Genomic DNA, 27405 nt, shown 5'->3' with positions numbered 1-27405 from the left:
CTGTGTTTTTCTTTTTTACAAGTTATAAAAAGCTTTTAGAAAACAAAAGTATGTGCTCCATTAAACTTCTGTTCCGTCGTGCAAGTTGTTGTGGACTTTGACTTCTAAGTTCACCTGCTTCACCTTCCTACCTTTCAGGCTGGAGACGCCCCCCGTTTCCCTCAATATGTTGATGTTCCTCACGGTGCAGTACTGGCTGTTCACCACCTTCTCCGTGCCCTTGGGCAGCTCCACCTTGGTGTTCAGGGGATGCTCCTCCGGGGCAGCTCGGGCAGCCTCTCGCTTCCTCTGCAGCTTCCGACACCTCCTGGTGACGAGGCAGACTCCCAGAAGCACCAGCACCAGCAGCATGACGGCAGCGAACGCGCTCCCGAGGGACGCGCCTGTCTGCGATAAGGAGGCTGCGACCACGGCCTCCTCCATCTCCAGGATCAGTGACTTCATGTTGGTGCCGTTCTTGACCTGGTCGCCCTCGTTGTCGTAGATCAAGGAGTCGTCCAGCACCAGCCTCCCGTTGCCGTCCACCACGTCCCTGCGGCTGCGTTTCACGTGGTGAGGCAGGGAGCGCTGAACGCGAGGCCCTGCGATGCTCTCCGGGCCGATGATGTAGATGACCTGAAGGTACCACTGATGCCCAGCTTCCACCTGTGAGAAAGGGGAGACGCACACAGGAAGCCTTCACTACAGGCTTTAGATGAAGCGATCTTGTTTGGTAAACACAGAACTTGATGCATTTTTTCCCCCATTTTTTTGATTCATGCAAATACCAGCAAAAAAGCTCAGTGTGCTTTTATAAGCACCAGCAATGATATTTATCACCAGGTGAGGCGTTCAGTCTTCTTGCCTGCTTTTGGCAACTACAACAATTAATTTAGGAACATTTCTAACCCGCCTTTTATGAGCTGTTTTCCTGAGTCCTTTGAAAAAAGCCCTAACCACCAGAACAAACTCCTCGTCTCCATTTTCTGTGTGGGAGTTTGCTTCTGAACTGGCTCCACTGTTAAGTTATGGTGTAATCCTAGGAATGCCACAAAGTCACTTAAGCCAACAGCGGTCACCAGGTTAAAAGAGGGCCTCTCTGGGGAGGGACCAAAAAGCCTCAGAATCTAGAATTCTGCTCCCTGTGGAGAGAGCTTCCTTTGTGTCCCATAGGTTTCTGCCCTGATCAGCCTGGCTCCTCCGAGCCAGCCTCGGGCCAGAGGCTAGAGCCAGCCTCCACGCACAGACCGGAATCACGCCAGAGGTCGCCTGCCCTTGTGAGTGGGAAGGGGAACTGCAAGCTCTGAGCTCTGCTCATCCCCAGAGACACAGACAGCACAGCTTATGTGCCCCGCAGCTGGAAGGAACTCTGATTTCTCACCCCGTGTTTTGACTGAGGCAAATCAAGGAAAGGCCTATTGCAACATGATCTGCAAATGCAGATCACAACAAGTACGTGAGTCCGCCTCGCTTCAGGGAGACCTTGTTGCAGGTGAGTGTGAGAGGAGAGCCAGTGCACTGTGTTGCAGAAGGCTGCCAGACCCACCCTAGCATGAATTTGGTTCTTCTAGGCAGTGTCAGGCCCTGGGCCTGTAATTCCCAAAGCATTTGGAAAGTCCTGGAGAGACAAGTTAGTTTTGGTGTACCACCATCACTCAGTACATACCTTGTAGAGAGCATCCACCTTCAGAGTAAATCCGTCGACTCCGGGCATGCTGCTCACTGACTGAAACTCGGGCAGCTCAGAAGCAAAGTGCGCATCAAAAGGCACATCGTGGAAATACTTATCTGTCACTTCGGGCTGGTTTCGGTCCTGGGAATCAGAGCGGGAGCGCGTGCTGTCAGCGTCACGCGCTGAACAGACAGCCTTCAAGGGCTGCTTCAGTGGCAGTGTGAAGGAAAGCAATGCTAATTTGCAAATGTTAATTTGAAAACATGCAATTAGAGCTGGATGCAGGCTGGGAGGTAGTCGTAGCTTTATACAGCGAAGGAGAATTTCTGTGTAGCTGATAAACAGATCCTCCTTTATATGCTGCCAGTCCTGTCAATTCCAAGCCATGGTATAAACAGAGATCACGAGAATATTTAAAAGCTTGGTACACCCATTTTTTTTTCTACCTCATTTGTTTTTTTTTTTTTTTTTTTTTTAGACTAAAAAATACTCAGGGATAAAGACTGAGGAGAAGTTGGCCTTATCTTTACAGATTGGATATGTCTGCCTAGTACTACAAAAAAGCCACCGCGTTTCACTTCTCATCCCTTTGTAGTCTGAATTTGTTTGCACTAGGGGAAAAACAAACACGAAGCAGAAGCAGAGGAGAGCTCTGCAAGCAAATTGTTTCAGTAAGGACCCCTCACAGTGCTCCCTGATGTGCAGCCCCTCCCCAAAAGCAGGCATGTCATTTTGCTCACAGGTCCCTTAGGTTAGCAAGAAGCTAAGAGACAAGACTTATCCAGACACAATCGCACGTAACGCTCCACATTGTGTTTTTTTCCAGGGCAGAAAGCTTACCAAGAGGAGAAATCTGTGTTTCAGGTGCTTGTTGGGTTGAATGCAGCCATACTGGGGCCCCTCGTTATAGACGGTTCCCGTTGGGTCAAAGAAAGGCACGTAGCCATCCTTGCCCGTGCACAGGTAGACCTTCTCCAGCTGCAGTTTGTAAGCGGCGTTCAGGTTTTGTTCGGGGTTCCAGAGCACGCGGCCATACAGGATTTGCCCTGGGGAGGTTGGGAGAACAAGTCAGGTTAAACTCTCCAAGGGACATCAAGAAGGCGGTGACAAGAAGCTCCACGAGAGAAGCGCTGTGACAGCCACAGGCGTCAGGCTGCAGGTGGCTGTGGTTTTGCACATATGCACGTGCAGATGACAGAACGCTCTGCCATGAGCACATTCTGGTCCTGGTATCACAGGGCTGTGGATGTGCTCCAAATACCATCTGGTGCTGTAAAAGAGGCAAAGCCAAATCTGAGCTTTACCCTCCTCTACCACAGGAATGGAAGTTCTGAAAACAGGACCATGCCAGGAACAGGAACGAAAAAAATCCTACCCTTTGAAAAAGCCCCTTTGTAATCCATTTCTGCCAGAGACATTTCGGATTTGGTGGGATCCATCAGAAACACCTTCTCATTGTTACAGAGCTGAAACTCCGTGTTTAGGGAGTAGACAACGGGAACTGGGCGGTTGGTCTGCTGGAAGGCAATCGGGATCAAAAATCTGAAATTGGGACGGGAAAGGAAAAAGGTGAGGTTTGGTTTGGACACATCTGAAGTTATGTGCTGGTGACTTGAAGTTACACCTGCTTTACCTTTCTTCCATCCTGCTTTTACTGTTTATAGCCCAGCAGCCCATACAACACTGGTTTTCAACACAAGCTTACATGTTTCCCCTCACCCTGCCCCGTTTTCCAGTGCCAGGCCCTGCACAACCAGCTGAAGCCTTCTGACAATAGGTTTTGGTTTTAATTCCATCTAGGACAACCAAAGACTACGCAGGCTTCCACAGCCCCATGGCTGAAAACCGCGGGCTGAGACGTGTGACAGTCCAAAGGGGAGGTTCCCGCCCTCGCCATTCTGCTGACACAGGCTGCCTGGGACCATGCAAACAACCCAAACCAGCTGAGAGTAGGTCGGGAGGTGGCGATGGTGCCTCCTTACCGCTCGGGAGCGTGAGCCGTGCAGGGCAGGGGCTTATCTCCAGGCTCTATCCACGGCTGCGTGGGCTGCACAGTGCAGGGGATCAAGAATATTGTGTACTCTCCAGAGTAGTCCTTCCTGAGAACAGAGAGGAGACACTGCGGTCACCAAACCAGGCTCCAAGCCATTCACCCAGCTGATGCGTTTGCCTAACACCCACGGGTTTTGAATGAGGGAAAGTCAGCAGGACAGTGTTCATGGCAGGACATAACCCAACCCCAGAAACATTCGTGTACTCCAGCAGGTGCAGGAGGGATGAAATTGACTGACAGTGTTTAATTTGACCCTCTGTGCAAGGAGCACAGATGAAAGAAGAAACAGTCACAGACAGAAATAATAATAAAAAGGATTTTTTTTTTTTAGTGAACCAAATATTTCTAGTTCTGGACATACCTCTCTCCTCCAAGGAGGTTAAGTTGGTTGGCACTAATGGTTAAGTGGGTTGTGAACATGAAATCCTGCTTTAACTTGCAGACTGCAAAAACCACCTTGAATACGCTGTCACCCCGGTATTTACATACACATACGCACTAGCTAATTCCTAGAAAAATGCCTTTACAAGATGAACTGTTTTTTTCCCCCTACTCACACAGCTGACAGAGCAGTGTTTCCAGCAGTGACAGCAGCACCCTGCGCACTCTAGCTCTGAACCCCTAAATAAAGCTGGCTCCTGGCCACTCCGTGCTTGCTGTGTCTGTGGCTGCTGAAAGGGCAACAGGGATTGTGCTCTCTGGCCAGGATTTGAAACTGCTCTGCTGCTGCTAATTACGTGCACGCTGATTACTTAGGAAGACTGTTAGGATTTGGGAAGCTGAGCCCGCTGTCCTCACCTGTTATAGGAGCTGGTTGCTCTCCAGAGCTGGTAGGGAGAGTCGAAAGTCTGAGCGCTCCACAGCAGCTGCAGGTCAAATTCGATCCCTCCCAGGTGGTCTGGAGTCACTAAAGATGACTTCACATCGGGCAGGCTGTGGTGCTCCATCACAAAGAGCCCTGTGGCGAGGACAAGGAGGTGACAGCTCAGGCGGAGTACTGGGAGACCCGTGCCGCACACCTCAGCACAGAGGGACTCCAAGTCTCTCTTCAGGAGCGACTTTAGAGCCTGCTCAGAGCACCAGCTGCTGGTGCCTCCCTCCCATCCAGGTGCAGTTTTTAGCTTTCAGTAGTAGCAGACTGGCTAGAGGAAGTATTTCTAGGTCAAGAGGCTACTAAGAGGAACAGCAAACTGGCTCTCGGGCAGAAATACTCGCTTTGAACATGAACGCTGTCCTTGGTCATGGCTTGTTTTCCTGCCTGAGTCTTCAGAACCGATCTGCGTTTTCACAGCGCTCTCACCTCTGAACTTGGCCTGGGTCTTGAACTCGATAACCAGCCGGCCGTCCTCACGGATGTAGATCCTGATTATCTGCAGTCGGGCTGAAAGGACGCTGTCCGTCTGAATCCCTGTGTGGTGCAGCAAGAACAGAGTCACTGGAGAGGCCGCGTGGCACAACAAGTCCTCACGTGGGGTCTGTCAGCCCTAGGTAGCTCCAGAAGCAGCATTTGAGAGAGCTCCAGAAAGGCTCAGTTTGACTGGGAACACCCTGCAGTGTGTCAGTTATGATTTCCTCCATTGTCCGCACGTGCTGCGTCAGTCTCACTCAAGCCTTAAGGAAGCAAATACATGAACTTCCCCTTATGTGCCTTGAACGTACCTTGTTTTACACCGGCTATACACACACCAAGGAGGCTGTTGTGGATGACTGCTTCTGGGTACTCCTGGCCATAGCCCCTGAGCATCCCGGGTCCCTCCTCTGGGATACTCGGCATCACCACCACCAGGGCGAAACCCAAGGTGCCAACAGGAGCAGCAATACCCCTCAAGGCTGCAGGCACACAAGCTCCAGATATTGTGGGAAAGAAAGATAAACGAGCTGGAAATGGGAGACTCCCAGGTGCAGGATAAACCACACAGACACAGTGATGGAAGGTCTTGGATGTCACCACCAGCAGAGGACAGGAACGATTCAGGGCTCACTGCTGGAAGTGCTGGGGGTTTAACCACCAAGGGGTCACGATAGGAAAATCCCACCTGTGAGAGCCAGGAGGCTGAGGAACCCGACTGCGGTTCCCACAGCCGCTGGAAAGTGTTGGAGAAATCATGCCAAATGTCCCAGAGGGAGCAACCTCGGCCTGGCTGGGGAGACCCCTATGAAGATGTAGCTCTTTTCCTGCAGTACCTTAGCGACGAATGTTTCCACTAACAGAGAGGCCGGGGGCAATGACAGCTCCCTTGCCAAGCTTTCACAAGAGCAGGCGCTCCTGGACTCAGCCTGCATACCCTTTACTTCAGTGAGCACTACCCAAACTCAGGACTGCAGTGGCAGTGCAGAAACTAAGAAAATTGAAAAACAGAACAAAGAAATTCTCCTGTGCCCCCTCCAACACCTGGGACCTACCTGTCCTCCAGAGAACAGTGTCGTAGAAAAAGGAGAACTCCATCTCTGTGTGATGCTCAAGAGAAGCCCAACCTCTCGGTGCTGTCACGTAAATATAGGACACGTAGAGAGGGACGTGGACGGTTAAGAAGGACTGAGCAGAGTCCCGTACCTGTCAATAAAACCCAGTAAGTGGTTATGCACTTTGCAAAGGAGAGTCACTGGCCTGGACTCACAGCACCCACTTCATTCGTGTTCTGCTCTGCAAACAGGGAAAGCACGTAGATGCAAGTCATTTTGCCTTCCCCTTGGTGCCTAAACTATTCACTGCAGGAATACAACATCTGCATCCACATTGCAGACTGCAGTGCAGTGGGGCGAGACACACATGCATCGGGGAGAGCAGCACGGGTCACTGCACGCTGTTGCACCTCCGAGCATCCTCGGTACCCCTGCATCACGTGGGCTCTGTGGCACAGACACGAGCAGGCTGGGGAATGCTACTCTCCCATATCACACAACAGGAACAGATTTGTAAAAGGTTGTTTAGAAAAATGAGTGATTTTTGTTTGCATTAACTGGATGATAAACATGTAAGTTATGTCCCTGACCAATAGAGAGCGGAATTTTGGAAAGGGCTCAAAGCAGCCCTCTTCTCCCTGGAGTCTAGGGGGTTCTCTGCTCCCACTGTGAACCTGAAGTTCAGTAAGTGATGCTGGAAACCCTCACCGAGCTTCTCCAGAGAGGCGAGAAAGCTCAAGTTCGAGTCCAGGATCAGATAAGAGCATATGCATCGCTCTAGACCCCAGAGTGTGTGGATTTGAGTACCTGCAATGGACATAAATGAAGATGCCTGCAGTCTTTTGGGGCATCCCAAACTCATTATAATACCAGAATTTGCAATGAAAACAACTCACTGATACGCAAAAAAGTTAGCACTGGACTGTCATTAATGCACCTGACAAAAGGAGCTGTGGTCAGAACTTCACCTCAAAATTTTTCCCATTTAAAAATAAGCGATTCTGCTCGCTCAGAACTGCCCCTAGGCGCACCTGGTATGCCACAGCTCTCCAGCTGCGCATACAGCATTTATCTGTGGAGTGCAGCTTGCACTCTGCAAGCCTCCGAGACAGCTCAAGAAGAGACATGCCAGAGGGGCTGGTGCCAGTCTCCACATACTAAATTATGCAGCTGCTTGGTTCAAGGAGCTTCTCTGGATCTGTGCAAATAATTGGAGCTGTAACGGGAAAGTTAGCAAACTATTTCAGACCAGCAGGAATTAAAATAGATTATGTTGGCCATAACAGTCCGACTGGGAATTCAGTCTAACGCAGATGAGATGCTCACTTGAGAGAGATGTACACGTATAATCCATCCACGAGAGGGCAGTGAGACACATCTTAGTAGCAAAAGCTACTGTTTTTTTACAGGAGAGCGTTTCTGGCTTTTGGTCTGTCAGTTAGTTAATTAAGACATTACCTAAAAACTCCTATGACCCGCCTCCACTGAACCCCATTGAGGAGTACAAACTGATGGGCCTCTGCTCTGCTCTTTGCTCATTCATATTGGCTAAGGATATGGTCGAAGCTGTAAAAGAATGGAGCGCAGGTGTGAATGTTTTGTATTTCTAGCATACCCTTATGTTAACAAAAGATATTTTACAGGCACTCTAAGAGAATAAAGCCCACGTCACCCTGACCGAAACAAATTATTTAAGTGCATTTCACAAAGCACTGTTCTCCTCTTGCTAAAAGGGGAAAAAATGTGCTTCAGTTGTATAGAGCAGAGCAACAAAAATACCCAGTAAATGTTCATGAACATACAGTGGAGCTTTGCCTGAGAATGGACAAAGATCTGGATTACATGAAAGAGCTGTGGATATGCCATCTCACCTGGAAGTCCGCTGTTACGGAGCCTCCGCAGACATCAATTAATTCAGTCATGTCGTAATAAGCATCAAAGGTCCAAATGCAGCTCTTCAGGTTGAGGTGCTTGTAGAGCTGGATTGTCTTTGGCTCTCTCACTGTGGGGTCGAACTGGTAAGGGCGGTCATAGCCAGGGCCGAGAACGATGCTATCGTACGTTACTTCGTCCAGGAACCCTGCCTCTGGGATTAAGAGACATCAGGACACTGATCAGTCCAGATTTTGAAGAGTTTGAGGCCATGTACTGAAGTCCCATTTTCACTCTCAGGTCGTATTGGTGACTTTTAACACACTGGGGACACCTCCTGGGTCCTCTCCGTGACCCCAGCAGTCAAACTGAACACACACAGATCTTCAAGAGTGAAAGCGTTACAGGAATAGGGCAACAATGCTAAAAAGCAAACTTATAAACCTACTAATTAAGGGTTGAAGTTAAACTTCAAGTTTTAATGTAGAACAGCTTGAGTATGAAACGAAGAGAGTGAAGTACAACCACCCCCTGCCCTCCATGGAGCAAGCATGGACCACATTACCCTGACTGTCAGAGACACAAACTGCCTTTTTTTTCTAGCTCTGGCACTTCCTCTAGCGATGGACTTGCTTTCACTGCTTCCCTTTGCCACATTGCAGACCTCAGTGACACAGACACAGTGATGTGCTTCCCATGGATCCCTCTCTATCTGCATGGATATCACAAGGCAGGTTTGAAAAGCAGAACATCCCCAGCACGGTGTGAACCTACCACCTCTTCAAACAGCAGCGCTGTTTAACCCCATTGTAATTTAACCATTCCTATGCATTGCATCTCATCTTCAACAGGGCAACTCTGCTCACTGCTGTTAGCACAGGAAGATTACTTGTTACAGGAAATATTATTTACATAATGTCATGAGAGCTCAGAGGAAGACAGAGCCTACGCTGCATTTCTTCACTGGTTCCTCCCTCCTCCCCAGTTCAGGAAACAAAAGCTGGCTTTTAAGATTACCAGAGATGCCTTTAAGGTCTCTGATGGTGACCAGGTTCGAGCAGACGTGCTGGTGTCTGTAGATAGACTCGGAGAGCAGGAAATGCAGATTGTGCAGTGGCAGGGTGGAGATGAGGGGCAGCATACCGTCCTGATGAGGGATCTGCACCGAGATGTGGATCCTGGAACAAACAGCAGATGAGACAGCAGAAAGGACAGCCTGGCAGGCACGGGAGCCTCGTGCACTACCCCATGCCATGCAGCAGCGCAGCACAGACAGGGCAAGCCTGGCACTGGCAATCTCATCTTTAGGTACAGCCAGATTCCCCCATCTACACACCCGCCCCTCGCGTTGTCCCACCAACTCCCATTTCCTGAGAGGGAGGGCACCCCTGTGGCAGGGCAGGGTGTGAGGAAGAGAGTGGGAGCGCTTCCCTGAGCACCCTTGCGCTGTTCGGGGGGCGCGTGAAGGGATGTGGGGTCTCCTCGCTCCCCTCCTCCAGGTTCACACCTGTTGGGATGCTCCTTGTGTTTGACATCCAAGTACTTCAGAGTGGCAATGAACGACTGTGCCTGGAAACCTCGGGCTGTCCCCGCGACTACGGGAGTGTGGCAAATGGCACTGTCTGTCCCTATAGTGACGACGTTGCTCCTCAGGGGGGTGCCCGCATGGCCAGCTTTGTCCACAGCCTTGGCCACACAGCGCACGTGGAAGCGCCGGCTGAAATAAATGCTGTCCAGCACCTGCAGGGAGCAAGGGGAGAGAAATGTGCACGTGGGTCAAACGCGCCAGCATTACATCTCTCAACGCAGCAAAATCACGTTGTCCTGGTGTTTTGAGGCGGCACAGAGGCAGGGCAGACAACTGCACGTGCAAAATGGGAGCATGTGAGTGCCAGTGTCTGCCTGGCCGGAGGTTGCAGGTGCGACTGTCACCCATGCTGAAAAAGATGCTTGAATCTGTTGGGTGTTTTACAGCTACTTAAGTCTGCCCACTTACTGATGGAAGGGGAAGAGGGAGCCTGAGCTCTTTACGACCTGCCAAGCTCCATCTGTCCCTTGCCACCAGGGATTTAACTCAAGTGTCTGAGTGCTCACAGCTGCTTCCCACAGCAACAGAAGTAGCGCTTTCAGCAGGCTCAGTGAAACAGCACTAAGTTTTCTGAAGCCAAAAGAAAATAAATTTCCCCAAAGAGGCCCCCATGTCTCGTGCTAACTCCCAAATCTGAGGAGACTTTAGGTCTTAATCTCTGTGTAACCAAAGTGTGCACCACCCATTAGACATGGCTCAGACTCCTGCATGAATGTGCGTGGTCTAGAAACAGACCTCGATGCCTGAGAAGAGCTGAGACACCACAGCTGGGAGCACCTAGAGGAAAATAGCAATTCTGCTTGTGGGGCAGGACGTGAACAGTCCAGGGACAGGCAGGTCCCAGGCCACACATGGAGCAAAGCAGCAAAATGACTGCCTGAAGGAACAGTGGCTCCTAAGTTGAGCTCAGCCCTTCCTGCAACCTGAGCAGGATGGAAAGGAAGCAGCCAATGGCACTACCGAAAGCTGGCACTACAGGTCACGGCAGCGTGTTGGGCTCCCCTTCAGGCACAGCCACTTTTTTTCAGTGCCAAATTTCACATATGAGTGATCACACAACGCACAGACCAACAGAGCTGCACCAAGCCCTCTGCTGACTTGCACCACGTGCTTCTGCAGCCTTCTCATGCCAACACCTAGCCACGCACCTTATGGTTGACGCTGGTGAATGGCGTGTTGTCGGTGATTGTTTCAAAAGGTGTCCTGGCCCCGTTCCCATCCGTGGGGGTTGCTACTTCCCAGCTGAACTGTATCGATGACTGGTTGATCCCAGCCTCGCCGCAGCGCTCCTTCATGACCGCGTACTTGGGGAAGTGAGGGTCACAGGGAGTGACACAGATGAGCGGGTAGCCCGGGGAAGGGGATTTCTTGGCACCATCCTTGGTCGCTTCTTCCACACGGTCATAATCAGCCAGGGTGACGACCTGTATAGAGGCAAGACAGCAGCATTCACTCGGGGCTGAGGGGAGGACTAGGAAACACAATCTTTCCCACACACTCTAAGCCTGCCACATGATTGCAGCTCTTAATTTTACTTTAGAAAATTTACTTTAGAAACCCGCTGGAGTTTTCAGTCTGGTTTCAGTTGAAGGGTACTAAATCATATCCACTGCAACGGGCAGCTTACCGCTGGAGGCGCTGGTAGGATCAGGCTCCCCGATGCCTCTTGATCCAAAATAGTCACTGTTGCAGTGCTGGTGTCTCCGAGAACAGCTTCCACTGGGTCATCTGGACCCAGCACTAGAGAAAAGGACTCATGCCATTCTCGGTCTTCATTGGACATGATCTCCACCTTAAATATGATGTGGTCCACACCTGTGAGAGGAAGCGCAAGAGAAACAGAGAGAACTTGAACTCGATTCATCATAGGAAATTGCTCTGAAGTTCTCATTAAAAAAATGCACAGCTGGTCTACGCCACGACCACTGAAACATTATGACAAAATACTCATTATAAATTTTATTTCCACTCATTGCTACTAATAATTCAGCCCTTTCCACACAGGAGTCTATACATAAAACTCCAACTATGACAACGGATCTGATTGATCAGGTGATAGATTTACTAGCAGATGCCATCTGAGGATTAATAATGCCTGTCTTATATTAGCTGTCTGTAGTAAAAATCTATGATCCGAAGTACATCCCACCTCTGCTGCGAGCAACAATGCTCTCTCTCTCACCAGCAGGCAGAACTGTTTTGTGACGGCTTCTTGGTCTCAGCAACACGGTCTACGCTCTTACAGGATCCTGAAAGATCTCTGCTGAATCTCTGAGGACCACTTTTCCCTCACCTGCCAAATACCAGTGCTTCTTCCTCTGTTCTGGGCACCCTTCATCTAGCTGTTCAGCCTCTTTGCATCACAAAACTATAGCTGTAGCAGAGCGTACGGCTACAGCCCAAGGGAAAGTCACACTTCAAAAAATACCACATGGTAAGGCCTCATGTAGTATATTTGAAATACATTAATAAAACAAAACAAAACAAAACAAAACAACAAAAAACGGAGGAAATACCACAAACAAAACAACTCTCTCCCCTCCAGGGACCCCTTACCTGGGCTGAATTTGAGCACTCGGCTCTTGGGGTAGTAATCCACTCCGGCCTGAGCTGAGCCATCCCGGGTGCTACAGCGGACTTTTGAGGTCCTGTTCTGATCCCCTCTGCGGACCACCTTGATATTTAAAACAGCAACGCCCTCCGGGCCAGGCGGCTCCCGCACTTGGTACGCAGCTTCTTCAAACTCAATGGTGGGTGCTAGAGAGACAGTGGTGAAGAAAAAGCCCCAGGTTTGCACACCAGCTGACTGTTTGCAGGTGAACAGCATTCAGCAAGCAGGGTGAGCCAAGCCCAGCTCCTTTTAGACTGTATCTACATGTCTGCAGAGCAAGGGGCTCGCAAGCAGGGGACAAAAGTGCAGCTGTAAGGGCTGGAATGGGGCAAGAATCAAACATGTGCCTTGGGCTATGGCACACGATTCCCACCCCCCCGGCCATCAGTGCTCTCAGCCCGTGCCAAGCAATGGCGCTATGGCCCCATTCCCCGTCACACCCATGGGACCCTGCATCTCCTTGCTTCTCCGGGAATCTCTCCAGGCTGTGGCACTGCAGAGGGAAGGCAACATCTCCCAGGGGTAGCACAGCAGCTCCCTGTACAACAGCAGGGGAACGGGACAAACAGTGGGTTCAGTTCGGTGTTACTTGATCCCTCCCGTAAGACCAACTCACTGCACAAAGCCCCCACAGCAGTGACCACACTGGTCCTACACACAGGCCCGTGGTCCTCCAGCACACAGACCAGTACTTCCATGAGAGTGAACCCAACAAAACAGAGCTGTGACCACACGACTGAGTGCACTCGTGCACTACACTGAACGGCAAACTCTTGACGAGACCATGCTGACCACCTTGGAACTGCCTCCTACGCTGCAGCTCCTCCATCCTTGTTGAGCTTCCTTGCTTACCATCTTCGTCGTTGGTGACAGTTATGGTTGCCACATCCATCTTCCCAATCCTAGCTCCACTCCAATGGTTTCCAAGTGGGCTTCCAAGGTAGACCTGGAACTGCTCCTCTGGTTCAAAGGCAGAGTCATCACTGATGTAAACACTGCAGTTCTTCACCTAAAGCCAAGCAAACAGGAGAGAACAGCAGACACTGATAAATTCCCTGAAGCCACCGAAAGGCTACCTTGTTTCCTCACTATCTAGGGTTGTTTGTCTGAGTACTGCCTGCCCTGGAAGAAGAGCTCTTCCGTTGTTAAGGCTACTTCTTCAGTGTGGTCAAATCACACGGTTAAACAATGAAAGACAGCAGTGAAGACATCAGCTTCCACAAGCCCATAGCTCTCTGGTACACCGATCCTGAGTCCTTCTGACACAGAGGATTGGCATTTTACGTTTTAACCAGTTTTATCATGAAACAAAGACCTCCTCCACAGTCACGTCCTATTTCCAGGACCAGAAGGATTTGTGACCTTACACATATACGAACCCAGTTCTGACAGCCTCTGTCAGCTCCCTCTGACAATGCAGAGTCAGGCAGGAGATCTGAACCTCTCCCACCAGTACTTCACTCTCCCTATAAGCCAGGTTCAGCTCACCTTCTCCCCTTTCAAGAAAGTGATGCGGGACTCCTCTGCATTTCTCCTCTCTGCAAAGTCCTCCGTGACCTCTGCGGTCTGGCTCTGGGTGTAGCACCTGACAGAGGACTCATAGCTCAGGTCGCCAGTGCGGAAGATGGGGATGTGCAGAGTACCCTCCTTCTCCTTCACCGTGAACGCATCCTTGGTGAACTGCATGCTTGGCACTGCAGAAGGCAATAAAGGGCGTCAGGCAGCATTGAATTTGCAGAGTGACAAGAGCTGATCAAAGCACATACACCCTTGGGGAACTGCTGCATGGAGCCTGACAGCCAGAGAATGAAATGGCAGTTTTACTGTGCCCCAGAAAAGGATTTTGTTTCAAATAAACTAGTGATCATGACTGCTATCAGCCCTCCAAAGAGCACAGGACTGGCAGACCCTGCAGCCCTTCAGAAGGAAGCTCTCTCTCTTCGTCACCTCTTAGTCACCTACTTTCAATGGCTGCTGAAACTTGTTCCTTCCCTAACATTTTGGTGCTGTTCCAACGTGCTGAAGGACAAGACAGGGCTGGTGGTGCAGGGATGGTGTGTTTGTGAGGCATGTCGAGCAGGGACTGTGTGAGGACTCTACCAAAGTATGGACTACGTCTCAAAGCATTATCCTACTGTTTGTGGACAGACATGGAAGAAATTACTAGCTGCAAAGAGGACTACTACAAAGTTAAGATTATACAGTGTGTGCTTTCCTTAAGCAAGCAAACATGAGAGAGGTTAAAACACAACAGAAAGGCAACATGAGGTGAAACATTCTCATATAGTAAGAGGACTTCAGCCCACGAAAATCATGAACGAGGACTGAGCTCTGAGCAGAGGAGGCCAACAATGGCTAGAAGGGAGTGAACACTACAGGAGAGTTCATTCTGCACTTCCAAAGACTCCAGGGTCTTGTGGACTGTGATGCATGGACAGAAACAGGGCAGCCACATGCAATGGGAGAAACACAGGAAAACAGACTAAATCCAGCCTAGGAATAACCTTACCTGGATGAGCCTCCTCCTGTGTGGAAGTGTTAAGGAAGAGACTAGCACGGACTAGACAGACCTGCCGTGGATAACTTACCATCTTGGAAGATGTCATTAATGGCTACGATCGCTTGGAAGGGTTTTGTTAGCTCTGCTCCGTGGGGTGAGCTGAGATAAACAACAAATGTCTCCAGCCCTTCTATCACTGGGTACTGAGCATCATCCAGGATTGTCAGAGTGCAGAACTAGAAGGAAAACAGAAGACCCTCTTTTAAAGATGTAAAGCTGTCATCCTTCCTGGCATCACTTTTGGGTTTCTTATGTAAAGTCATTATGTCAGGTCTTTTCTAAGTTCACTGACCGATGGCAGCAATGTTGTAGGTAAGTCCAGCATATCATTTCACAGAAAAGGCAACAACCTTTATCTCAGGAGAGGTGGCCTGACTGAATCTTCTCTGGCTGGAGCACTGATCTGATGCAAATGTGTGCCTAGCAGATTCATTAACAATTCTCAAGTGGCCCTGAGAGGATTTTCAAAATACTTAAACGGCAAATACGGAGCGTGCACGTATACGAGCAAGAAATGTCCTCAGATGGGCAGACTCATCAGGAGACAAAGTGGGACCTCACCTCTTCTGTCTTGCCTGGCCTGAATTCTATTTTTCTGGAGCTGGGGATATAATCGATTCCCGGGCTGGCAGACGGAGGGTCTGACGCCCGAGTGGCACACCACACTGAGACGGGGGTTGAGAGATCGGGTCCCTGCCGTAGGACTGGAATTTCAATGTTTCCTGCATCACCAGTTGCACACAAAAGAGAACCAAGATTAGAAAGCAGGCACATATCACAAAACCACTTCTCAACCTTCAGCGTGCACTTCTCCCTGCATCGCTGCACCTCACTGAGCACAGGCCGTTGAGGAGAACAACCCCCAGCCTCCCCCTCAGGAACAGAGGAAAGATTATAAACTCTCTGCAGATCTCCTGTGTTTCTGCTGCCGTGCCCTAAATCAGCCTTTCTAATACTTCAACCTGTTAAAAGCATGCCTTCACAGTAAGCACCCCATGTGATGCAGAGCAGCCCTGGGGGAGCCCCTGCCACTCTTCACCTGCAGCCTCACTGACAGCAAAAGTAGCGTTCCCCAGGAACACCGTAGAGGCATCGTTGGGACCCCCGATGAAGACGCTGGCTGAAGCCCGGCTGCCAATGCGTGCGTTATCTGAAGCATCAGCCAACACAATCTCGAACTCCTCCTCCTCTTCGTATTCACTGTCATCGATCAGCGTGACATCGCACGTCGACACGCTAACGCCCGGTCCAAAAACTATGCGGCTGTCATCCGTCATCCCCCTGGACTTGAAGTCGGAGCCGGATTCCAGCATGTAAGGGCTGCTTCCCTTGGCGGATTTGGGGACGGTGTAGCAGACAGCAGACACGGTGCTGCCCGTATCCCCTAAGATGCAACAGAAAAAAAAACAACATGGCTTTATGGAAATATTTTTACTCCAGTTGGTGAAGGACATTATACACCATTCACTTAGACAACACAGCAGCATTCACTAGAGAAGCTGGGGAGAAACCATCCCTAATCCTAAGCTTCCACCAAAGTTGGCTTTTGTCTAACTTCTAACTTTGCCTATGAATGAATATATGGCACAGTGATGGGGTCCACACAAAACACAGTATCTAGATCACAGAGAAGCAGCAAATAAATACAGGCTCATGCTGGGAGGAGAAACAAATCCAAAAACATGGAGCTTTAACGTGTTTGGTGAATCTTAACGGCAGAGCTCGGGAAGAAAAAAAAAATTAAGCCACTTGCCCTGTATTGTTTCTTGTCATCTCAATTGTACCACAAAACTACTTCTGAAAAATCAAAGAATCGTTCCCAAAATCATAAACAAACAAACCCCCAGGGAACACCACTTGTGGTTTTTTTTGGGGGGGAGGGTCACTGTTTGCTGGCTGACAGGAAACTGTCACTTGCCTGAGCTTGGCAAGGGTATATGCTACTGTTGGCTGCCATCTCTGGGGCTCCTCATCCACCCCCCTGGCAGAGCGGGATCGGACTCAACCCACCCTTTCTTTCAACAGGAGCGGAGAGAACACCGGCACTCTCGCTGACGTGGTACGTCTTCCTGTCGAACTGCAGGGTGGGCTCATCCTCTGCGTCGGTGATGGTGACCGTGGCCCGGGTGACATTCCCCAGCAGCGCGTAGGCTGGCATGCTGAGCTCCACGGTGAAACTCTCCGTGCTCTCAAAGACCTCGTCATCGTTAACGACGATGGTGCAGGCCTTGGTGTCCTCCCGCTCCTCAAACTGCACCTGCAAGGTAGAAAGTGGGCTGCTCTCTCTGGACTGGGGTCTGAAACTTTCTGTCCTTCCTGCACTACCCTGGCCTCAGTCACATACCCTGTGTGTAGGCAGCTCCGTACATCGACCTTAACCAAGGACAAATGGCTAGCAGAGGTCAAAGGCAGCAGCAAATGCAGCGTGCAGGCCCCCACCCTTCTGACCTCAGTCATGTTTTAGGCTTTTGCATGATCGTGAGTGACATTCCTATCCAGGCAAGCCTGCAAAGTTTGTAATCTGTCACAACACTGCTGCAAAACATATCTGCCAACATGAAATCCTGATGGAAAAAGGGACCCTCTTCTGAAGGCAAATAAAACACATTTTTTTAGAAAGGAAATAGTCTCCTCTGTGTTTTTGTCAGCTTTACTGGGACTCTAAAATCACAGGCACCATACCCTTTACCAGGCAACAGCGCTGCTAGCTCTTGTGCATGAACACTCTGAACTTTGCTCAAGGTCATAGGATCACAAAACCTACTTAAATTGAAAGAAATATTGCTCAAAGAAGAAGAAATACGCTCAAAGTCATGTCAATACTTCTATCATATTAGCAACAGTTACAAAAATCAGGGGTTTACACAGTACAAGACAAGGCAGAAAAAGGATTGATCACCATGAAAAGTGAGCTTTCTGGAAAAGTGTCAAGAGAGCCTTTGGGGAAAAAGATGTCACTATGAATTCCCAGGGCTTTGTCGAGGATGATTAACACAGTCCTTAACTACACAGGGAAGGAAAGAAGTGGAAGGATGGAGGTAACTTGATCTCATGCACAGCACTGAGGAGACAGAAATTCTTCAGGAAATGCTGCTGTCTCTATTCTAAGGACTCTAAAGGAAGAAATGGCCAGGGAGAGGGAAAAATCCTAACAATTATTTGTGCAACTACTGTGCAGTCAAATCTTCAAATAAAGGCAAAATGAGAGTAAGTTCCTGCCTAAGAGTACCTTTCCTCTTGTGGACTTAAAAATTCCAACTCAGATGCTTTTTATTTTAGATGTTACTATGTTTAAATGCAGCCTAGCAATTTAGTTTTCTTGGCTGCATCACTTCTCAGCCTTCTAAGAAGCACAGAGGCCGTTCAATCTGCATCATGCTCTGGCTCTGAGGTGCTGAGCCCTGTCTCTCCACCCTTCTCACCCTCAAGAAGCATCAATCACTCAACACAAGGGAGCTGCCAGGGTAGAAGAACACAACAGCAGTGCCCAGGCATCCCAGGTGAAAATGTAACCTGATTTTCAAGCGCAGCTATGATGCCTAAAAGCATGCTGCTGCTTTCCACCGGCTTCCCAGTGCGCCCTGCCTTCCAGCCGTCACTCTCACTCCTGGCTTGATGGCATGGACGGTCAGTCCTTCCCTCTCCCGGTGCCCCCAGCCTACCTGCCCTGCATACTCCACGTAGTCCTGCTCTCCAGGCTGTGAACCGGAGCTGGAGGTGGCCGTTCCCTGCTCTGTGCGGCACAAGACGATGGCGTACTGGTTGAGGTTACCGATCCGCCGCACGGTGACGCTCACGGAGCCTGCACTCTCACTGACATCGTAGCTGGAAACACACCGAGCAGAGACAAGTAACTGGCACCACGTAGCCCACAAGCCAAAGGCGCTGGAATCCTACAGGGACCGTGGGGATTAGGACCTTTGGGCTGGGCAGCAAACTCTGTGTGTTTATATGGACACCAATAAACTCATGCTGGCTGCTGCCCTCACGGAAAATCCGAGGAATGCTAATAGCCAGGGGCTCAGGCAGACGTCAGTTATTCACAACCCTGCTCCACAGTTTAACCCGGCAGGCAACCCTCCTCACTCACACACATGAGTTCCCAATTCCTGCTGCTGTTGGCTCCCTGGCACAGGCAGAAATCAGCAGTGTGACTGCTATGTGTGGTGCTAAACTAAGACTTCAGTCCTGATGGGGTGCCGGGGAAACACAGGCACAAACAATGGCAATTGCCCCAGAATTTCATTTCTAAGTTGTAGGTCAATCACATGAGAGAGCTCAGCCTGCCTCACTCCAGACCAGACCCCATCTGTCAGAAGAGTGCTGTAAACCCCACGGCATTTACCTGGTGGAGGTAAAGCTGAGGAGAGACCACTGGATGTGGAAGACATTGCCACTGACCACGTTGGGTTTGCTGTCCTTCACTAGGAACTGAAAGCTGTCCATGGTCTCCTGAACCTTCTCCTCATGCATCACGTACCGAACGAGGCCCTGGTTCACATCCTCTGCCGGGAGGAGACACCCAATGAGCTAATGCAGAACGTCAGCAGTACTTTTACAGACGAGCAGTGCAGACACATACATCTGCACAGCCACAGGGCTCAGGACCTTCTCCACGAGCCCTTCACACCGCTGCAGCTTTTCTAACTTCCATGGTCTTACCTGTGGCAGAAGCCAGCCTACAAGCCGTGACAAGTCATTCCCCTGCCTAGTCTTTATCTGTAATGGCTCATCCAAAAATAAGGTAAATTTAAAGGAGGTTTGATCAAATGCAAGGAAGATGAATTTGCCTGGCAGCACGTTTCAGCTCTGTTCTATAAGGGGGCACGTCCTAGCAGGGCTCCTTCTCATTGCGGAGATTCAAATAACTTCGGTCTTTTCCACTTTTTTCTGAGCACATGGGATGCCAGGCTTGGCTGGCAAGGCCTGATGAGAAGGGACAGGCAGAGCTGCTGACTGCATTTGTACAGGACCTAACGGTGTGGTGCGAGGCTCTGCACACTGCAGCAGCAGAAATGCTAAAGGCTGTGCTGCCGCCTCACTCTCAGCCTGCCTGGGGGAGTCTGGAGGCAGCAATCAGAAAGAGCACAGGGGCGCAGGAAGCAGAGTTACTCCCTCACCTCGTGTTGCTAATAGTGGGCCCCATAGTCCTGGAAGAGTGAAGTTTGTACATGCTGATTACTCTGCGGTACTGGACAAACATCTCCCAGACCTTAGGATTATTAGATCCACATGCAAAATCTGCACTGCTCTATATTGTCCCAAGCCAAATCTCTGGCTCTAACAAGTCTGGAGAAACAGAGCATACAACAGGACACAGGTTGGCATCCAAAAAACCCTACAGGCTTTCTGCAATCGACAGGAAAGTTCACTTCTTATTTTGGGACACACCTCTGAGATTCCAAAGGAGCAACACTCTCCTGACTTGGCAGTATAAGACTCCCCTGAAGTCAGGGAAGTTCTAGATATGATTTTGCCCCTTGTCTTCACTCCTCCCACCATTTTTTCTCCCTCACACAGGCTACCTTGACAATCTGAAGCAGCTGAAGGAAAAAAGCAACAACATACAGCTCGTCTTCCATACCCTGAGTAAAGGTGGTCACCATTGTTCCTGGCTTCATCTTGTTCTCCACATAACCATTTCTGGGACCATTTGTTATCTCATAGATCAGCTGTTTGTCGTCTGTGTCGGGATCTGTCGTTAATAATTCCTTCTTAGTGATTAGATTGGTTGCCTGGATTAAAGCCAAACCGAGGGAGTTAAACTCTGGAGATCCAGCAGTGCAAGTCTGATTGATTATTCATCCCCAAACCCAACCACTCCTCTGTCACAGTGCTCCACGAGGGAGAAGCTGGGCTGTTGAAGAGCATGTGGCACAGAGTGGCCCTGAACACCCAGAGGCCGTGGAGCCCAAGTTATGCCCCACATCATGTTTGACAGCACAGGAAGGATTCAAATTCTGTCTCAGATATGGTTTAATTAAAAAAAAAGGGGGGGGGGCTAAAAGAAAAGCAAATGCAGAGTACACTGCCGAGCCCTACCTAGTTGGGGCTAGAATATATGACAAACCTTTCAGTTTCACCTGGAAACCACTCCATGAACTGGGCTGATGCTCAGGTGAGGCCTGGCTTTGCCAAAATTTTTTGCAAACAGCCTGAAGTTTAAGGTTGCACTCACGACAGTTCAGGCTGCTTTAGTGAGCTTGTACTAATCCTCTTTCAAATGACCTCACGCAGATGTGCCTCATTTCCACCACATTTTTGCTTTCTCTCTAAAAAGAAAACATCTTTAAAAGTGGGAGAAAACGAGAGAAAGAATTAAACTGCCTGAGGCTGCAGGAGTGCTTTTTCCAAAGTCAGGAATTTGAGCTGAGGTAGCTACTTCTTAATACAATTTCTTAATACCATGCTTTCCAATCATTTTTCTGGGGAAGAACCAAAGTACTTCTTTGCTGTTAACGCTGGGTTCTCAAAAATGAGCATGAGATATCACTCCCTGGGGTTTTGTTTAGACTCCAGCAAAACAAAGGCCTATCATGGCAAGAAATCCCTGTACCATGTTTCTTTGAGAGCCGTACATCTCTCCTGTGGCTGTTGCAGCACATAATCAAGGCTTCTCTGCCATCAGCAAAACTGAAAACGCACTGCCTGGGGAAGGAGGGCACGGGGCAGGACACCTCTGTCCCACGAGGTGGGCAGGAGCTCTACTGAGCTGGACAGCTTGCGCAAGAGCCAAGAAGAGCCAGAATGGCGATCCTGCTGATGTAAGGGAAAGAAGCAACTCTGTGCCCTGGAGCCACGCTGCCTGGATTAGCTGAGCTGCAGTGCAGGCAGCCCTACACACCTCTGTCTTTTCCAAGATGCTCCATGAGCACAAAGGGGCACCTGCCGTCTATCACAAAACTAAAAATGCTGAAGGATCACAGTGCTCTCCTGTGAAGCCACTTCTTCTGGAACAGCTGGAGAAACAATCTAATCCAAACCCAGACAACCAGTTACCTTGCCATCCATGTACTCCAGCCACTGCAAACCCAGGTTGGTGACAACCCTGGGTGTCCCGTCATCCACAGGGAGAATGTCCACTTTGAAGCGCTGCGGTGCTGCTGTCACAACCTGAGAAAAGTTCAGAGAGATGGACATTACTTTGGGAGTCAGAGCCTTGGCCACCATATTATCAGCCTTGCTCCCGTCAGATCTGTTAGGATCAAGGTCCTGGGGCAAGTTTGCAGGCATGAAGTTTGCCATTACACCACTGAACAAGCATATGACATCACGTAGCCAAGAATACTGAGCCCCTATCTTCAGTGGAGCGACAGCAGCCAAGTCTCCCTCCTCTGAGAGGAGGCAGCCTTCAACCACCTAGTTCTGCGGTCTCTCTCGCCTCCCTCTTTGTCCGCTTACCTTCTTCCCTCCATCCTCCACAACGAAGAAGGGATTGGTCCCATCAGACACGGTGAAAGCGAAGCGATCCTTCAGCGAGTTGCTGCCGTCGTGACTGTAGCTGATGCGGTTCTGGTAGACGTCATCCATCGTGAAGGTGGTGGTGGGGTGGTACCGCTGCCCATTGCTGCTGCGCTCGATCAGGCCATGGCGAGGGGGGTGCACGACCGTGAATGTAATTGACTCAGCCTGCACCAAGGAGACAGGGTGGCACAAACAACAACTTCAGGACCAGGTCAGGAAAGTCCCTACAGCTTGAGAGCCCTGGGGAAGGACTCTCTGCATCCAGACAGTCTTCCTAGCACAGCGTTTCCAATCAGGGGCTGACAGGCAGCACCGCACACTGAATTGATTCACCATGAGCCCTGCCTGTCCTCATCTCTCAAAAAAGCCAGACCCAGAAGGAGTAGGAGGAAATGCCAGTTTCATCTGTGCCAAGCATAAACTCAGTATCAAGACCTCAGGCTCAGGTCAAATCCACAGTGTTCAGAGGGAAGGTAGGACAGGGCAAAGGTTTGCTCTGATGACAACTTCTAAACATTTTTCATGCAGGTTTGCTGTTTATGTGTCTCAGAGACATCCCAGATGAAGTACGTATTTCTCAAGCCAGGGCTTTGCTTTGCTCAAACATTCATTCATCTATTTATATACAAGCCAGGCCTCCCACAAGCGGTTTGTTTGAAGTTGTGATCAGACAGGGTATGTGCAGGGGGGGATGACACTCAGTATAATCTCTTTCTTTGAACACAAGCCCGTTTTTCTGATAGGCCAGATGTGCAACAGAAAAAGGGAGAGAGGAGGCAAAGGGGAGTCCTGCCTTACCTCTGTGTCAGCATCTGTTGCTTTAAGCTCAAACTCTGTGATGGTTTTTCTCACACCTTCCTGAACTCTCATCCCCAGGCTTTGCACTACAGGTAAGGAGTCATCCACGGGGTTTATGGTGATGTCAAACGTTTGGCTCACCTGGAACAGGAGAAAAAGCCTCTCTCAGTGAATTCAGCCTACCAAAAGCACAACTCCATTGAAATGGTAACACTATAAGGAGACCACAGTGATCCACTAAGCTCAGCTCACTTCATTTTGGACTTGTTTGGTGAATGAACATGAGCTTCTAAGCTCAGATCCTGTAAATACGGCTCTTCTATCCTTCTGCACTAATTTCTTCTTCCTCTTTCTGTCACATTTATGGAAATGCACTTCTTCCTCCACTGCTCACTCTACTTTGTCATTATCTCTCTATTTGTAGCCATGATTTCTCCCTTTCAGAAGGCAGGAAGGAGACATTTCTCAAGGGTCTAACTGTACTTCTGGGCACTTTCTCAGTGCAGTGAATCAACGCTGATCTCCAGGAGCAACTGGTAAACAGATGGAAAACAGACACTGAAATCTTGGTAAACCAGTCTCATGAGCCTACACCTCAGGTAGCTCCCCCTTCCCTTCACAGGACCCTCCTCTCCCCCTTCCCTGTGGTACATAACATCCCTTGCAGCAGGGGAAGTACAGGGTAACCACCTTGCAAATTACAAGCTGATGTACGGCTTTCTTTCATTTCCTTTGCTACATGTAGCTCTCCCTTGAAAGCGCACGAGGAAAACTGATTCCCAGCATATCCTACGGAATCAATAGCCTGCTCTGACTCAGGGGAAAAAACATGCTGTGACCTACCTCGTTTGTCCCATCAGACACAGAAAAGGTGAAGGCATCTGTATGCTTTTCAACGTCACTTGTGTGGACATACTGGATGCTGCGAGAGGCCAAGTCTGCCTGGCTGAAAGAACTAATTCTTGTCCCTAGAAAAAAAGAACAATAGGGGAAAATGGGCTACAGAAAGAGGAAAAATACAGGGAGCTGGACATCTGTAGCCATAAGCACTCAGTCTTGGCTTGTTGCACTTTAATTCAGGCTGTACCATGAACCTCCACTGAGCCAGGGACTTAGCTAGCACGGAGCCTCCTACACACTCTGCACAACTGCTAAATGAACGTAGTGGCACCCCTTCTGCAGACTTCTTCACAGACCTAAAATTATACCATGGCATCTCGCACTGCCAGCACACCCCATTTGGGATGGGCTGCTTGGCACACAGCAAGAGAAAAGCCATTACAAAAATAGTAGATGTTATCTTTTCTTTTTTTTTTTTTTACTTTGATTTTCACTGCCACACAGGACTGATCTAACCACAGCATCACTGACTGTGGGCAAGATTCCCAACCTCACAGCAGCTTTCTAAAATACCTTCAAACTCTCTGCTCTTTTCCCCTTCTCATACCTCACCATTTAGAACAGACTAAGCCCAATATTTATACAAGGATCTTTACAGGTCCTTATGTGTGACACACAGTGTGGTGTAATTGCCTAACGTAACTAGGAAAATAAAACTAACATTCACATTTTAAAGAAAATGTACATCATTGAAGAGGCTTTCAGGGTAGGGCGTAGCTGCATTACCTGAGCGTTCCCTAGGCCTCCAACCTTAGATGCTATCGCACTGGGGGAACCTGGTGTGCTGGCTCTAAGGAACAGTACAGAGCGTAGAGTGGAGTGGAGACACCACGGCTAGGCTCTGTGATGAGATGGGGACTCGACTGTTCCTGTACACACCGAAACCGAAAAGCCGCACTTTTTGCTACACTGAGCCAACGACCTGTCACGGTTTGACAAATGCTGAACTCTAGTAAACTTTTGCTCATTATAATATCATTGTAATACCAAAACACACCTCCATCCCAAAAGCTACCCGCCTTCAAGGTGCGACCACCCCTCACTGAGCACGCGCTCTGAATTTCTCAGAGCCTATTCCTTTAAATGGAGACGGGAAAACTTTTCACCAATCATAACTAAGATATGCTTGACTAGAGTCACTCAAGCTCCACCTAAAAGATAGAAAATAATATAAATTGGCCTAAGAGAGAGGGGAAGATACCATCGTCGGGGAAGATACCATACCTCCTGACTCCTGGCATCAGGCAACGGGCTGAGCCTCTCTTTCCCCCCCATTGGGATGCCTTTGGGTGAGATTTGAACAGTTGGTTATACCGGGTGTCTCCGCGGAAACTTAGAAATCTCTATAGAGTCTTTGTGCCTTTTAACGCGTTAATTTCCAGGCTGTGCACCTGTGTATTTCATGCATGCTAGCTTGCTTTTGCAGACAGTACATTATCGCCGGCAATCCAAAGAACCTGTGTACCTGTTGCTGTAATAAATTGCACCTAACTGCATTGCTCCTAGCCGTGATAGTTCTCATTGAACGCGACTAGGGTAAGGGCGTGATACGTTATTGGTGAATCTGTGATCGTGATAGTTCAGTACCCTGAATCCGACCGGACCCGTAACGGTTAATCGGCTACACCCCTTAACCCCTTAACACAGCAAAGTACCCAATAACCATTTTTAAAAAAGCAGCCAAGCCTTTAACTTTCATTGCTGTATTTGTCAAGTTTTACTGTTCTTAACAACAACAAAAGCCCTGAAAAAAGGTTTTCAACTAGTTTATCATTTATTAAATGGCTGCTGACAACTATTGACCACAACACCAAAGACACTGTACCTGGTATAAATAAATGACCCAAGAATGAATGATTAACCAAGGTTTCCTCTGAACTTGTTAGCTTTCAAGTTTTGTGTCCTCTTTTGAGGACTCCTGTCCTCTCTCCTTAGGTTTAGGCTATTTAAATCATGAAAGCAACTATTTCACTATGTGTGACCCTGTATGTTTCTTAGTCCACCACGGACCCCAAAAAGCACAGAAACCAGAACTGTCACATCTTAAGTAACAGGGGAATAAAATCCCTAATCCACCTCTTTCAGATTTCAGAAGTACAAGACACAGTGTTTAGTTTGCAGCTCAAACAAAAACATTGCAAGTTTTTAATTTTCTCACAGCAGGGGGTTTGCTTATTTATAACTTTCATTCATTATTCCTGCCCCCTCAACTTGTTTGCCAGAGCACATCTTATGTCGTTAGATGATGAAGCAAACCATAGACTAAAACCTAGCTTTACAGGGACTGACTGCATCCTGAAAACACAGAAGATATTTGCACTTTAATGTCCCGTCAAGGGGAAATCTAATTCTAAGAAGACTTGTATCTTAGGTGAGTATAGATTGACCAAAAACCTCCTGAACTGCCAGACTTCATTATCTAGCATATCCATCACACCGCCATGTATCTTCATTTTGTAATAACTCACAGGTTAGTCCCCTTCCTTTCTGCAAAGCCCAGCTGCGACATGAGGCTGGAATTTAGGGACATAATGGCCAAGAGGGGGACTAAAAGTAACTGTTTACCAGGGTGGGTGGCTCAAAAGCCCTGCTGGAGCTTTGCTGTTAGGAGCACCCAGCCAAGCAAAATGCCCTCCTGCTAACCTGGGGAGGCCACATGCTCCAGGTGCCCCAGCTGCGGCTGCTTGGTGAGCCTGTACTGGAGCTGGGCCGGTTCGCTGTCCTGGTCGGTGGCAGAGAGCTGCAGGGTTGTGATCTTCTTCGTCGAGTTCTCATCCAAAACCAGCCCTTTGTTAGCAGTGATGGAAGGGGGGAATCTGTCCTCTGAAAGGGTTAAATGCAAAACAGACTGAGTTAGGAGGTGGTCCCCCTCCTTCCCTTCGTGTTATTCCCACTGGGTATTTGTGCTCAAGCAAAAGACAACAGGCACACAAACGCCCTCCTCTGAAGGGAACCCTCCCAGACTGGGAATTCCAAAATGAGTACGCTGGGTCTTGCGATCAATGGAGGGGGCAGAAATGTCTTAAGACAATCTAGACAGTATGGGGGAATTTTTCTGTCTTTTTCAGCACGTTTGTCAGAAGCCGAAGAGCTAATCTTTACATCCTCAAACTCTCCCCATACCCCAAGCTTCAAAGGCCTTTGAATTAACAGAGAATAAATACTGCATCTCAAGAATTACATCTTAACTTGCTGTACAAGTAGGATGGAAATCTATGAAGGCCTGAGCTTTGCAGCAATGATAACATAACTTCAGCACTATAATTTACCTAAAATACGAATATAAAAAAACTGGTCCATCAGTTTGTTGCCATCTGCATCGATCACATCAAAGGTGAAGGCAAAATTTCCACCAGGATCTCCCTTCTTGTGACTGTACACAACTTGCCCTGGAGAGAGGGACAGGAGAAAAGAGGTGGTTTATTACAGGCAACTTCATTTAATTCCTAGTTTGGAACCAGGCTGGCACTATAAGTGAAGAGACTCGCAGCTCCTGGACTTGGGT

The 27405-nt window shown here is 49.1% G+C and overlaps 1 protein-coding gene across 1 annotated transcript in view; it reads right to left on the bottom strand.

The window, feature by feature from the left end:
- Window positions 1–60: 60 nt before the first annotated feature.
- The window catches only part of FRAS1 (Fraser extracellular matrix complex subunit 1), a 109708-nt gene continuing 82363 nt past the window's right edge, over window positions 61–27405 (bottom strand). Inside the window, exons 45-73 of the mRNA XM_035541468.1 lie at window positions 27170–27289; window positions 26544–26723; window positions 23844–23968; window positions 23001–23141; window positions 22140–22367; window positions 21738–21851; window positions 20323–20473; window positions 19084–19243; window positions 18401–18563; window positions 16749–16995; window positions 15778–16122; window positions 15300–15460; window positions 14767–14914; window positions 13667–13872; window positions 13031–13187; window positions 12124–12324; window positions 11195–11382; window positions 10716–10991; window positions 9487–9719; window positions 8997–9157; window positions 7979–8193; window positions 6108–6258; window positions 5005–5112; window positions 4503–4662; window positions 3634–3750; window positions 3027–3193; window positions 2492–2697; window positions 1646–1792; window positions 61–645 (exon numbers count right to left, since the gene is read on the bottom strand). Of these exons, the coding sequence (XP_035397361.1) occupies window positions 61–645; window positions 1646–1792; window positions 2492–2697; window positions 3027–3193; window positions 3634–3750; window positions 4503–4662; window positions 5005–5112; window positions 6108–6258; window positions 7979–8193; window positions 8997–9157; window positions 9487–9719; window positions 10716–10991; window positions 11195–11382; window positions 12124–12324; window positions 13031–13187; window positions 13667–13872; window positions 14767–14914; window positions 15300–15460; window positions 15778–16122; window positions 16749–16995; window positions 18401–18563; window positions 19084–19243; window positions 20323–20473; window positions 21738–21851; window positions 22140–22367; window positions 23001–23141; window positions 23844–23968; window positions 26544–26723; window positions 27170–27289 (5561 nt within the window). The remainder of the gene's footprint in view (window positions 646–1645; window positions 1793–2491; window positions 2698–3026; window positions 3194–3633; window positions 3751–4502; window positions 4663–5004; window positions 5113–6107; window positions 6259–7978; window positions 8194–8996; window positions 9158–9486; window positions 9720–10715; window positions 10992–11194; window positions 11383–12123; window positions 12325–13030; window positions 13188–13666; window positions 13873–14766; window positions 14915–15299; window positions 15461–15777; window positions 16123–16748; window positions 16996–18400; window positions 18564–19083; window positions 19244–20322; window positions 20474–21737; window positions 21852–22139; window positions 22368–23000; window positions 23142–23843; window positions 23969–26543; window positions 26724–27169; window positions 27290–27405) is intronic.

This window comes from Cygnus atratus, chromosome 4 (genome assembly GCF_013377495.2).
Source record: "Cygnus atratus isolate AKBS03 ecotype Queensland, Australia chromosome 4, CAtr_DNAZoo_HiC_assembly, whole genome shotgun sequence".
In the NCBI taxonomy this organism is placed as follows: Eukaryota; Metazoa; Chordata; class Aves; order Anseriformes; family Anatidae; genus Cygnus; species Cygnus atratus.
The sequence above is the reverse complement of the archived record's forward strand: the minus strand, read 5'-3'. Positions and strand labels throughout refer to the sequence as shown.